This window comes from Lonchura striata, chromosome 8 (genome assembly GCF_050655825.1).
Source record: "Lonchura striata isolate lonStrDom1 chromosome 8, ASM5065582v1, whole genome shotgun sequence".
Taxonomy (NCBI): Eukaryota; Metazoa; Chordata; class Aves; order Passeriformes; family Estrildidae; genus Lonchura; species Lonchura striata.
The window spans coordinates 29,818,055-29,829,761 of NC_140710.1; the positions used below are offsets into that span (position 1 = coordinate 29,818,055).

Sequence of the window (11,707 nt, forward strand, 5' to 3'; positions counted from 1 at the left end):
GGGCTGGAGTAGGATTGGAGCTGCAGAGACAGACCCAAGGCAAGCTTGAAGGTGGCAGCTTTGAGTGGGAGGGCAGGGGATGGGGAGATGGAGGCACATATGGAAGGGATGGTAGGAAAGTTTCCCTGTGGGAGCAGGAGACCAGGCTCGCTGAGGGAAGATGGCCCTCCCAGCCCAGAGAGATGGATGCTGAGGTGGAACCTGACTTCAGGATGGGAAAGGGGGGTTGGTTGGACCCTGGTGCCAAGGTTTGATGTGTGGGGGCCGTTTTTGCTCCCTGCTGTTGAAGGTGGTGCAGACTGGCAGCAGTTGGACTCTGAGCTTCAAAAGGAGATCCTGACCATTTGGCCTCACCTGTCCCAGAAGATGCTTGACCTGTTGGTACCCATGCCAAAAAGTGAGTCTCTGGGGGGGCTGTCATTGCTTTCAAACTCCCCTCATCCCCACAGCAACTTCTTCCCAAAGGGAGGTGGGGACTGGTCTGACCCATCCCCAGCTTGGGGAGAAGTGGGGGAAGGGTTTGTTCTGCCTTGTTCTGCTTGGCTGCTTGGGAACTCTCTGGAAAACCACCCAGTTTGCAGGGAAAGCCACAGGCTCCTGTGAATCCTCTCTGGAGCACAGCAGGGAGGGAGGCTGAGCACAGCTGATGATATGATGAGGATGTGTGTCTTGGTGGCTTAGGATGATGATGACTTCAAGCCATCTTCATCTATTTTATCTCCGTGGGGAGTGTCTGGGTGCTCAGCACTCTCTCTTTTGGAGCAGAGAAGAGTTTGAGGGTCACCAGCGTATCCCAGAGCAGGGCTCTTCCCAAGATCCACGTTGGTGCCTTCTCTTACAAGACAATTTTGTTCCCTCTCACGCTCCCAGCCTCTGACCTGACTGTTGGGAAAATATATGCAGCCATGATGATCATGGATTACTACAAGCAGAGCAAGGCGAAGAAGCAGCGGCAGCAGCTGGAGGAGCAGGTGAGGCTCAGGCAGGGCAGGACAGGGACATTCAGATCACCCTCTCTGCTTCCCACCACCTCCCAGCCCAAACATGCAGCCAGCTGGGATGACCACAACAGCACAGGTCGGGGTTTGGGCACTACAAGGCGTGTCTGAGATCATCCTCAGCCCCTGACAGGGAACACGAGCACGGTGTCCTCTTTCTAGTGGTGGGGGCTTGGCTGGGGAAGCACTGGGTGCTCATCCACGTTTCCTACAGGCTCAGTTTCTTCCTTTCCCCAATGCAGAAAAATGCCCCCATGTTCCAGCGCATGGAGCCGTCCTCTCTGCCCCAGGAAATCATCTCCAATGCCAAGGCTCTGCCGTACCTCCAGCAGGACACCCTCTCGGGCCTGTGAGTGCTGCCTGTCACTTTTCTGTTCCTGCAGCCCTTCTTCCTTTCTTGGAGCTAGCACTGGGCTGCATAAAGAGTTAAATTGCTGCTGGGAGCAGGGAGGCATCTCCTGGCACAAAGCTTTTATAGGATTCCAGGCATCTGGTGTGTGTCAGCATTGCTAGCAGCAGCCGAGGTGGGAAAAGGAGATGGCCAGGGGTCTGTGGATGCTCTTCCTGGAGGATCATCCTGGCACTCTTCACCCAGGGTGAAGCTGTTGAGCAGTGCACAGGGAAATTCCAGCACCCTGGCTGGTGGGAATGAGGCGTTAAGGGTTTCTGCCACTGCTCTTGGGATGTCCCACTGCTGCTGCAGGACTCTGGGCACTGGTGTCCTCTCCTGCCTTGGGGCACCACTTCATCTCTCCAGGCAACTTGATGTTTGTCTCAAACGTGGGGTCTCAGCAGCCTGGGGGGGCAGGAACAGGGATCCCCAGCTCTGAGCTGCAGGAGAGGTGATCCCAGGGTCGTGGCCTCCCTGAAGCTGGGCTGTGTTTGCAGGAGCAGCCGAGGCGGGTTCCCCTCGCTGAGCCCGCTCTCGCCACAGGAGATCTTCCAGCTGGCGTGCATGGATCCGGCCCAGGAGCAGTTCCAGGAGCACCAGTCTCTGGTAAACTCATGCACTGCTCCTCACAGCCCCAGCACGGATGCTGGTGGGCACGGGGAGGTGTGGGGAGCGAGCACAGCACAGGGATGGCAGCTGCTGGGTCATGCACAGATCCAAAACAGGGGACAGATATCCCTGGATGTCCTGTCCCTCGCCTCTGGCACTGGGGACACGGCCATCCCTGGACCTGCCCTGATCCGTGGGGCCAGGCAGCACAAGTGCTTCTGGGGCGAGAGCCATGACCAATGTCCTGCAGTAAAATATCCTTCTCTCCACAGGCTGTTTTTCCCACTGAGCACTCATGTCAGTGGGTTACCCCGTGCTGAGTGATGGTATCTGATGTTTTCGGATTCGTGTCCATTTTGTTGTCAGTGGTGGCGTCCCCAGTCCCCAGCCAAGCTGTCAAACTGTCTCCAGCAGGAGCAGCCCTCTCTGGCCTCCTGTCTGTCTGTGTGTGTATATATATATATCACATATTTATATATATCACACATCTATATATATCACACATCTCTATATATCTCTGTGTCTGCGTTCCTGCACCACCCGACACAGTGTGGCACCGCTGTGCGTCCCCAGCCCAGTCCGTGTCCCCAGGGTCTGTAGCTCTGTGTCACCTGTGTATGACACAGGCAGGTGTCCCCTGCCTCAGCCACTCCAGCCACGTGGGGAGGTGGCAGATCAGACTCCCCCTGTCCCCATGAAGTCACTTTCTAGTGACCTCCAGGGTCTCTCTGTGCCCATCTCCTCGACATGTCTGTGAGCATCCACAGAGTCCCCAAAAACTGGGAATTAACCAAAGCATTAAGTGCTATGGGAAGTGTGTGCTCTTTTAACAGGGATACGGCCAGGAAGCTTTGATTTTTTTGAAAATCCTATCCATTTGTCCCCTCCTGTCAAAAGAAGGAGTTAAACCCTGAGCAGTCAGGGTGCCCCCAGACCCAGGCAGGGTTTCCACTGTCACTGTAGAGGTGCAAGGGCAGCTGGCCATCAGGCAAGCCTGAAGCACCACATCAGGTCTCATCTGGGGACTGTGAGCTGGAGGGGATTTTTCAGTGGCAATGTGATGAATTCTAATGGCTTAGACTCTGTTTTTCATAGAATCATCAGATAGTTTGGGTTGGAAGGAACCTTTAAAAACCCATCTATTTCCAACCCTCCTGCCATGGGCAGGGACATCTTCAACCAGACCAGGTTGCTCAGAGCCCCATCCAACCTAGCCTTGAACACTTCCAGGCAGGGAGAATCCACCACCTCTCCGGGCAACCCGTGCTAGTGTTTTGCCACCTGTTTTTGGCCAACTTCAATTCTGCCCCTGGCTGAGCAAGCAGGGCTGTCCCCTGCCAAGAGGGCCAAAGCAGCGCGCTGCCCTGCTCCAAGCCCATCCCAAGAGCTTGGCTGTGTGTTTATTTCCAGGAGCCAGAGGTTAGGGAGTTTCAAAGAGTGCAGCCCTCTAACCGTGGCAGCTACCTTCCCGTGGACACTCAGGACCACGCTGTCTCTGGGAGGGCCTCCTCCATGCCTCGTCTCACTGTGGATCCCCAGGTAAAACCAAGCAGAGCCCCCACAGGTGCTGGGTCTGATCAGAGCCTGCCAGCTAACACCAGGGCTTCTCTCTGTGCTGAGCCCCGTGGCACCCCCAGCACCCCGATACCAGAGTTTCTCCCTCCTTTGGGTGCTGCACAAGTGGGAGCTGCTGTTGCCTGACAAGGGGGATGCTGGCAGCAGAGAGCAGCCTGGGGGATCCATCTCCTGGCTCGTGGGGGAGGCCCAGGACCACGCCGGGAGATGCCATGTTCTCCCCACTGTGGGACACCCCCTCCTTTCCTGCAGCCCTGGGCACTGGCTGAGGTTTGAGGAGCCCCAGCCCAGCTGTCAGATGACCACAGGTGATGGAAAGCCTTCTCCGTCCTTTCCCGTCGTCCCAACACGTGCACTTCTCTGTCTGTCCAGGGGAACCCAGGCCACGTCTCACCTCCTCATCTGTCTGCCTGGTTTCTCTTTGTTCTGTCCTGTGCTCAGCCTCCCCCAGGATGCAGATGTTTTTTGGGTTTGGTGTTGCTGTGAAGTCTCTGGGTCTGCTTTCTCACCTTGGTGCAGGCACCAAGTCGTGGCGTGGTGCTTTGTGAGGGTGTGAAGACAAAGGGAGGCTTTGTCTCATGGGCTTTCTTGGTCCTTCAGCAGCAGAGGACATGACCAGAAGGAGGGGATGGGAGCAGGAAAAGTGAGAGGAGATGGAGAACAGACTGGGGCTGCAGTGGCAGAGAGCTGCTAGAACTAAGCAAAGGAAGTATGGGAGGAGGTGATGTTTTCTCCATAACGTGAAAACATAGGGTGTAATGAGGGGAGAAGGTAGGAAGGAGAAGCATGGGAGGGAGAAAGAAAAGGAAAGGGAAGATAAAACAACAGCATGAGCGGGGAGATAGGGAATGAGTGCAGAGGAAAGGGTTGGGGATGTGGGAACAAAGGAAGAATAGGGAGGTGTGTGGAAGAGTGGTGGCAGCTGGAAAAACGAACACAGAGCAAGGGGCCTCTGGGGGACCCCTCTCTGCCAACAATCTTTTCAAGGATTGCTCCTCTTCATGCTGCTTTCCTGGTGGGGAGGGATGTTGGGAAGGCAGCCTGGGGGGCAATGCTCTGCTGTCCCCACACACAGCGGGAGGTGCTGCTGCTCTCCCCCCAGCCCCGGGCTTGGCTTTGCCTGTGCAGCACAGCTCCAGCCAGCTGGGGAAGGGGAGCCCACGAGCTCCAAGGCTAAACCCCGCTTTCCTCCCACCCCTGATTTGTGCAGAGATTATCTGGGGGGGCTGTTCTCAGGCTGGCTGTCCCCACCCCGAATTTCCCCATCCCGCAGCGTGGCCATCCCCGTGGTGGGGGTGAAGCGGTCATTCCTGCCCCCCAGCCCTGCCTGGCGCTAATGCTGTCCCCGGCTGGCTGGGGCTGCTTGCAGGTGGTGACGGACACCAGCTCCATGCGGAGATCGTTCTCCACCATCCGGGACAAGCGGCCCAACAGCTCCTGGCTGGATGAGTTCTCCATGGAGCGCAGCAGCGACAACACCTACAAGTCCCGCCGGCGCAGCTACCACTCCTCGCTCCAGCTGTCCGCCCGGCGCCTCAACGCTGACTCGGGTGAGCCCAAAAAACCCCCAAAAAACCCTCCTGCTGAGCTGCTGCAGGCGGGGTGGTGGTGGGCACTGACGTGGGTGTCCTGCAGGCCACCGGTCCGAGGGGCACCGCTCGGGCAGGGAGCGGGGCCGGTCCAAAGAGCGCAAGCACCTGCTGTCCCCTGACATCTCCCGCTGCAACTCCGAGGAGAGGAGTCCCCAGGCACAGGAGGAGTCGCCAGAGCGGCGGCGCGAGTCCCGGTCACCCAGCGAGGGCAGGTCACAGACACCCAGCAGGCAGGTGGGTGATGGACATCCCTTCCCAAGCGTAAAGGGAAGCACAGAAAAAGCTCCTTGGCAAATCCGGGAAGATAAGCCCCGGGAGCTCTGAACCATCTCATCTCCTGGTGGTGGCATCTCTGTGTCTGCTGTGAGCTGAGCAGGTTGGGGCTGCTTGGGCACCCTGCGGAGTATCTGGGGACAGGGGTGGATCTCATGCTGATCCTCTTGCTGCTATGGCATCCGGTCCCTGCCAAGATCAAGGTGTCCCAGCCTGGAGGGGCCAGAGCTTGAGTGATCTTGAAGCCACCCATGGAGATGCCACCCATGGAGAGCAGCAGATGGCAAGCCATCAGCTCTTCCTGCGGGGGGGTTTGGGAGTGCTTTTCATTTTTGGGCACCAAGAACATGGAATCATAGAGTGTCCTGAGCTGGAACAGAGCACAAGGGTCATCAAGTCCAACTCAGAATCCCGAGAGCATTGTCTGAATGCTTCTTGAGTGTTGTCAGTCCTGGTGCTGTGACCACTTCCTTGGGGAGCCTTTTCCAATGCCTGACCACCCTCTGGGTGAAGCACTTTTTCCAAATATCCAACCTAAACCTCCCCTGGCACAGCTTCATGCTGTTCCCTTGGGTCCTGTTGCTGGTCACCAGGGAGATCAATTCCTTCCCATGTGCTTCTCTTTGGGAGGAAGCCACAGACCACGATGGGGCAGGGATGGGGCAGAATTGCCCTTTCAAGACAGAGACGGCTTCCAAGGGACCTGAGTGTGGTGAGGAGAGGGTGCGTGGTGTGGTGTGGTGTGGTGTGGTGTGGCGTGGCGTGGCGTGGCGTGGCGTGGCGTGGCGTGGCGTGGCGTGGCGTGGCGTGGCGTGGCGTGGCGTGGCGTGGCGTGGCGTGGTGTGTGGTGGGGTGTGGTGTCACTGTCAAGGCAGGACGGGAATGAAGAGACTCTGATCAGAAGGCTGCATGGCAGTAAAACTCTGATTTATTCAAAACACACTGCTCTTTTATACAGAGCTTCATGAGGACCAACTCCATTGGTCCTGAAGTGAAAACACTCCAAACCATTGGTGCACAGTGCTTGGCACACAGTGATAGAACTTAACTATAAACATTGTGAACAACAGGAGAGATAAAGAATTATTTACATTCTTTCCCAGCTCTTTCCCAGGCTTCTGCCTAGCTAGAAACTCTCAGCTTCTTTCTTTGACTGAATCTGAGACCCACAGTGTGGTGTGGTGTTGCTGTCAAGGCAGGATGGGAATGAATAGACTCTGATCAGAAGGCTGCTGAGAGTAAAACTCTGATTTATTCAAAATACACCTCTCTTTTATACAGAGCTTTGTGAGGACCAACTCCATTGGTTCTGAAGTGAAAACAACCCAAACCATTGGTGCACAGTGCTTGACGCACAGTGATAGAACTTAACTATAAACAATGTGAACAACAAGAGAGATAGAGAATTATTTACATTCTTCAGCTCTTTCCCAGGCTTCTGCCTGGCTAGAAACTCTCAGCTTCTTTCCTTTACTGAGTCTGAGACCCAGTGTGGAGTGGTGTGGTGTGGTGTAGCATAGTGTGGAGTGATGTGGTGTGGAGTGGTGTAGCATAGGGTGGAGTGGTGTGGAGTGGTGTGGTGTGGAGTGGTGGTGCTGCCTGCTTTCCCCAGCGTGTCCCGGTGCGTTGCAGGGCATGGGCTCCCTGAGCGAAAGCTCCATCCCCTCCATCTCGGACACCAGCACGCCCCGGCGAGGCCGCCGCCAGCTGCCGCCGGTGCCCCCCAAGCCGCGTCCCCTCCTGTCCTACGCCTCCATGCTGCGACACGCCGGGGACACCTCTCCTCCCGCCGACGAGAGCGAGGGCGGCTCGCCGCTGCTCTCCTCCAGCCTGGATCCCAGCACGGCCGGCCCGGCCGAGTCTTCCAGCTCCCCGGTGGCGGGGAAGCAGAGCCGGCAGTCCACGCCGCAGCGCTACATCTCGGAGCCCTACCTGGCGCTGCACGACGACTCGCACGCCTCAGACTGCGGTGAGGAGGAGACGCTCACCTTCGAGGCGGCCGTGGCCACCAGCCTGGGCCGCTCCAACACCATCGGCTCGGCGCCGCCGCTGCGGCACAGCTGGCAGATGCCCAACGGGCACTACCGGCGGCGGCGGCGAGGAGCGGCGCAGGGCGTGATGTGCGGGGCCAGCATCGACGTGCTCAGCGACACCGAGGAAGATGACAAGTGCTAGAAGTTGCCCCCACCCCACCCCCGCCTCTCAAACCCACCGCCCGACCCCACCTCGGCTGCCCCCGTCCCGCCCTGCCCTTCTCCAATGCATGCTCTTCGCCACGCCTGGGAATGAAACTAAAAACCAAAACCAAACGCAGGGGGGAAAAGAGAAACAAAACAAAACAAACCCCAAACAAACAAACAAACAAAAAACAACCCACCCCAAACCGACCGGAACGGAGGGGGAAGAAAAAGGAGAGGGGAAAAAAAAACCCAACAACCAACGACAAAGAACAGAAACGTAAAAAAAAGAAATCTTTGTGCAAAAAAAAAAAAAAAAATTAAAATCTGTCGACTTTCATTTATTACTATCACTTTTTTTTTTCTGCACAGAGAAGCATTTGATGGGTGGCAGAGCGGCCCAGCCGGGCTGGTGTGCTGGGGGACAAGGGAGAGCCCCCCCCCAGCCCCAGCCCCGCTCCCTGCCCCAGGAGGGATCCCCGGGAAAGCTCATCCCGAGGGCTTGTTGCTCCCTATGGCCGGAGAGTCCCAGCAAAGGGACACAAGGGACCCCCTTTGCTCTGTCGCTTGGGCTTGTGCTGCTGTGGCTTTGAACTTCCCTCGCCGGGGGTCTCATCCTGCCTGGAAAAGGGGCAAGATGCGACGTGGGGTGCAGGGGATGAGGGGTTGGGATGCACCCAGACAGACCAGAGCAGCTCCGGCTGCCAGAGGGGGCAAAACTGGTTTGTACTGGGGGTGGGGGGCTCAGTGCTGCCGAATGTACCCTGCGTCCCACCAACATGTATTTATTTCTATACGGAGAACTCTAGGTGTGCCTGTGTGTGTATATACGGGGTGTGTGTGTGTATATATATTTATATGCTGTATATATAAAGATATACACATACATAGATTTGTTTTAATCACCTGACAATGCTGTGGAGCTCCTTGGGGCTCCTGCTTGCCTGCACCCTGCTTTGGTGGGGGCAGGACCGAGCCTCCCCAGGGGGCTGCTGTACAGAGCACTGGGAATGTCACCTTGCTCCCTCTGCCAGGTGTTTCCAGCGGTGGGAATTGCATTTTCTGTTAGAGATGGCTGTGGCGAGGGCTCCTTGGGCAGCTCGGTGCCTGCAGCAGTGGGGTGCCCAAGGGATGAGGACAGAGCTGTCCCCAGGAACACGGCTCGCTTGGCACCAGCAGTGCCAAGGGGGTGATGGCAAACCTCTCTCTCTGAGGCCTCTTTGCTTGTTTTCACAGGAAAAGGAGATATCTGTGTCTGCAGGGCAGTGAAGATGTTGTGAGCGCATGATGTACCTTAAGATCTGTTCTTTGGGCAGAGGCATCTGGCTTTGGCACCAGCCCTGCCTCAGTTTCCCCTGCAGCCATGGCCTGTGCCCTCTCCAGGGGCCTGGCACCCCTTTGGAGAAGGGCTGCCATGGGGGGCTGGCTGTGCAAACCCCATGGCCCCGGTGTGGGAGCAGGTGGGTGTCCAAAAGCTGGGGAAAGAGCTTTGTCCTGAGCAGGGTGGCTCAGCCCTCCTGCAGACACTGAAAACGCAGCACAGGGCCACCTTCCAGTGCCAGTCATTAATTAATCTGCTAATTACGTGCTGTCAGCTCTCAACGATCCGTGCTGTGGGTGCAGTGCTGTGCCTGCCAGCCCAGGGAGGTGCTGCTGGTGGCCTGTGCTGATGGGTGGCTCGCCCTGGTGACTAGTGCTGTGTTTCTGCTATGAGCTGTGTCTGTTGTCAGCCTGCGAGTGGTCCTGGGGACCTGGAGGGTGCTCCAGCCTCCTGTGCCTCCCTGTGCCTTTGGAGCCTCAGGGAAGAGCTTGTTCTGTGGGCTGGGGGATGCTCGGTGCTTTTGGACCAGCCGTGGTGGTCGTGAGTGGAGATGGGACGTGGGGATGGGCAGGGAAGGGCAGCACAGCCCTCAGCCTGCCCTTCCTCCTGCCCACGGCTTTGCTTTGCTGCAGGTTATTGTGGTCTGGGTCTTTGGGGCTGTTGTCCAGCTGAGCAGCAGCTCTGGCCAGGCTTTGCTTTGGTCCTGGATAGCTCATGGCTTCTCCTGAGGGAAAGCTGCACAAACTGCCCTGCTCCTGCATGTGCAGATCATGCCCTGATCGCTTTGTGAGCTCCCCCGAGGGAGCTCTGCTTTGTGAGAAGCAAATCCCAGTGGCTGTGAAGGCTTCCTGCTCCAGGGCTCGTGCATGGACCAAACCCCCTCCTTGCCATGGCCAAAGTGCCCTCCGTGCACCCCCACAGGCCCCAAAGCTCCTCCTGCCTCCCGCGGTCCCTGATGGCGGGGGGCACCTCTGCCCTCCCTGCTGCTTCCCAAACAGACACTTCCACCTGCCCAGGCATCCAAAAATTCCACAGGCAGGCCTCTCCCACGCCTTTGGCTCAGACCCTGCATATCGCCCCTCTGGGCTCTCGGGCACAAACCACATCCCACGCAGCCGTGGGGAAGGTCCCTGGTGGTGGCTGGGGACACGGGCATCACCTGTTCCCTTCCAGCCATCGGCGAGCAGCTCGTGGCTTCACCCTGAAGCTTCCAGTGGCGGAATTTGGGAGAGCCGGGTCTGGCCCACGCGTGGGACCGCGTGGGACCGCGTGGGAGCGGGGACAAGGGACGCGGTGCTGCTGGGGGCCGGGGAAGGCGATGCCGTACCTGCTCTAAATATAGGTGTCGGTATCGTCTCCTTCTAAATGCGGAAAGGTGTCTGACAATGCGCCGGGCTCTGAGTAAGAGCCCGCGGAGGGAGGGAGGAGGCGGCTTTTTGTGTCTGTGCCTGGCGGGTGGGAGGGAGGCAGCGATGCTCTCCAAGCGGGGGCACGTTTCACGCGGATTTCGAGCTTTTTGGGCGCTCTTCTTTCCTCAGCCCCGGCATGGGGCCGGCCAGCGGTGTTGGTGATGCTCCGCGGCGGTGGCACAGGATGGGCACAGCCCCCGGGGCGCGCCCGCGCTGCCACACCGGGCCGCAGTGCCCGAACCTGAGCTTCTTCTTGGCATGTCAGCCCCGTGTTTAACTAACCTACAGAAACTGTGTGGGACAGAACACAGCCCCTTTTTACCCGGCAAGGGTCCGAAAACTCTCCGCTTCTGCCTCTCCTGAAGCAGGCACGGCGCTACTCCCGCGGCGGGGGGACAGGCGGGGACCTGCGGGGACACGGTGGCACCTCCGAAGCGCGTCTCTGAAACCAAAAACAACCCCCAGGAGAACCACGGGAAGGACTGTGCCGAGGTGGGGAAACCAGCCCCAAAGCACCGCTGCAGCCTGTGCCTTGCTTTTCAAGGCGCTGGACTCGGCTTTGCTGCTGTACGATGCCTCCTCTGCGGAGTTGTGGACATTTCCGCAGCCTCTCGGACACCAGGACCGTGCCGCTCGGTGGCTGCTGGCCATGCTGGCCACGGGAGGCAGGATGGGGAAGGGGGGGGATGTACTTCAACCTCTGCCTGCATAGGACATGCCCTGGAGTTCACCAGAAGCATGCAACTGGTTCCCAGTCGGGTGCCGGGACTGGGTTCGAAGCCCTGCGGATCTCCTGGGGGGGCTGTGGTGGGTGTGCGAGGAGGTGTGGCAGCCCTGGCACACGGAGCCCCGCTGTCCCCTCCAGGCTGGCTGTTCCAGCACCATCCTCCTGCCCCCTCAGGAGGCCTTGGATGGCAGAGGCCCCCAAGCGTGGGGCTGGTGTCTCCTGGGGCCGTGGGAGGGTGGGTGGGAGATGCTCTGCCTTCATCCCCCAGGCTCTGGGGTGGGATGTTGTAACATAACCTGCTCGTTTGGACCCAAACGGGGAACCGAGCTGACCACCAACGATGTACAACTCCTCAATGTTTTTTGTCAAAAGGAAAGAAAAATAAAACATTGTTGTAAAGAAACGCTGCAGACTTGGTCTCATTGGCACCCCGCGTGCTGGGTGGGCTGTGGGGACTCTGGGTAATGCCATGGGACCCTGAAAAGGTCCCCATGGCAGGGAGGAGGAGGCACACAGCCTGTGCTGGCACTGCCATCACATGGGATGGGGTGTTCTGCAGCCTCAGGCAGGGTGTGGGGCTGTGGAGCAGAGCGACAGGGAGGATATTGGAGATATCCTGGCCGAGCTGTGGCCCG

General features: G+C 58.2%; 1 protein-coding gene across 16 annotated transcripts in view; it reads left to right on the forward strand.

The window, feature by feature from the left end:
• CACNA1E (calcium voltage-gated channel subunit alpha1 E) overlaps positions 1-11,475 on the forward strand; it is a 147,758-nt gene extending 136,283 nt beyond the window's left edge. For 11 of the 16 annotated variants that reach the window (XM_085586723.1, XM_085586722.1, XM_085586726.1 and 8 more), the window contains 8 exons: positions 290-397; positions 871-971; positions 1,241-1,347; positions 1,887-1,995; positions 3,409-3,537; positions 4,943-5,123; positions 5,209-5,399; positions 7,071-11,475. In XM_085586723.1, coding sequence (XP_085442849.1) covers positions 290-397; positions 871-971; positions 1,241-1,347; positions 1,887-1,995; positions 3,409-3,537; positions 4,943-5,123; positions 5,209-5,399; positions 7,071-7,613 — 1,469 coding nt within the window. In that variant the 3' untranslated portion in view covers positions 7,614-11,475. The remainder of the gene's footprint in view (positions 1-289; positions 398-870; positions 972-1,240; positions 1,348-1,886; positions 1,996-3,408; positions 3,538-4,942; positions 5,124-5,208; positions 5,400-7,070) is intronic. The other 5 variants (XM_085586730.1, XM_085586733.1, XM_085586736.1 and 2 more) reach the window with 1 other exon arrangement.
• Positions 11,476-11,707: the final 232 nt, after the last annotated feature.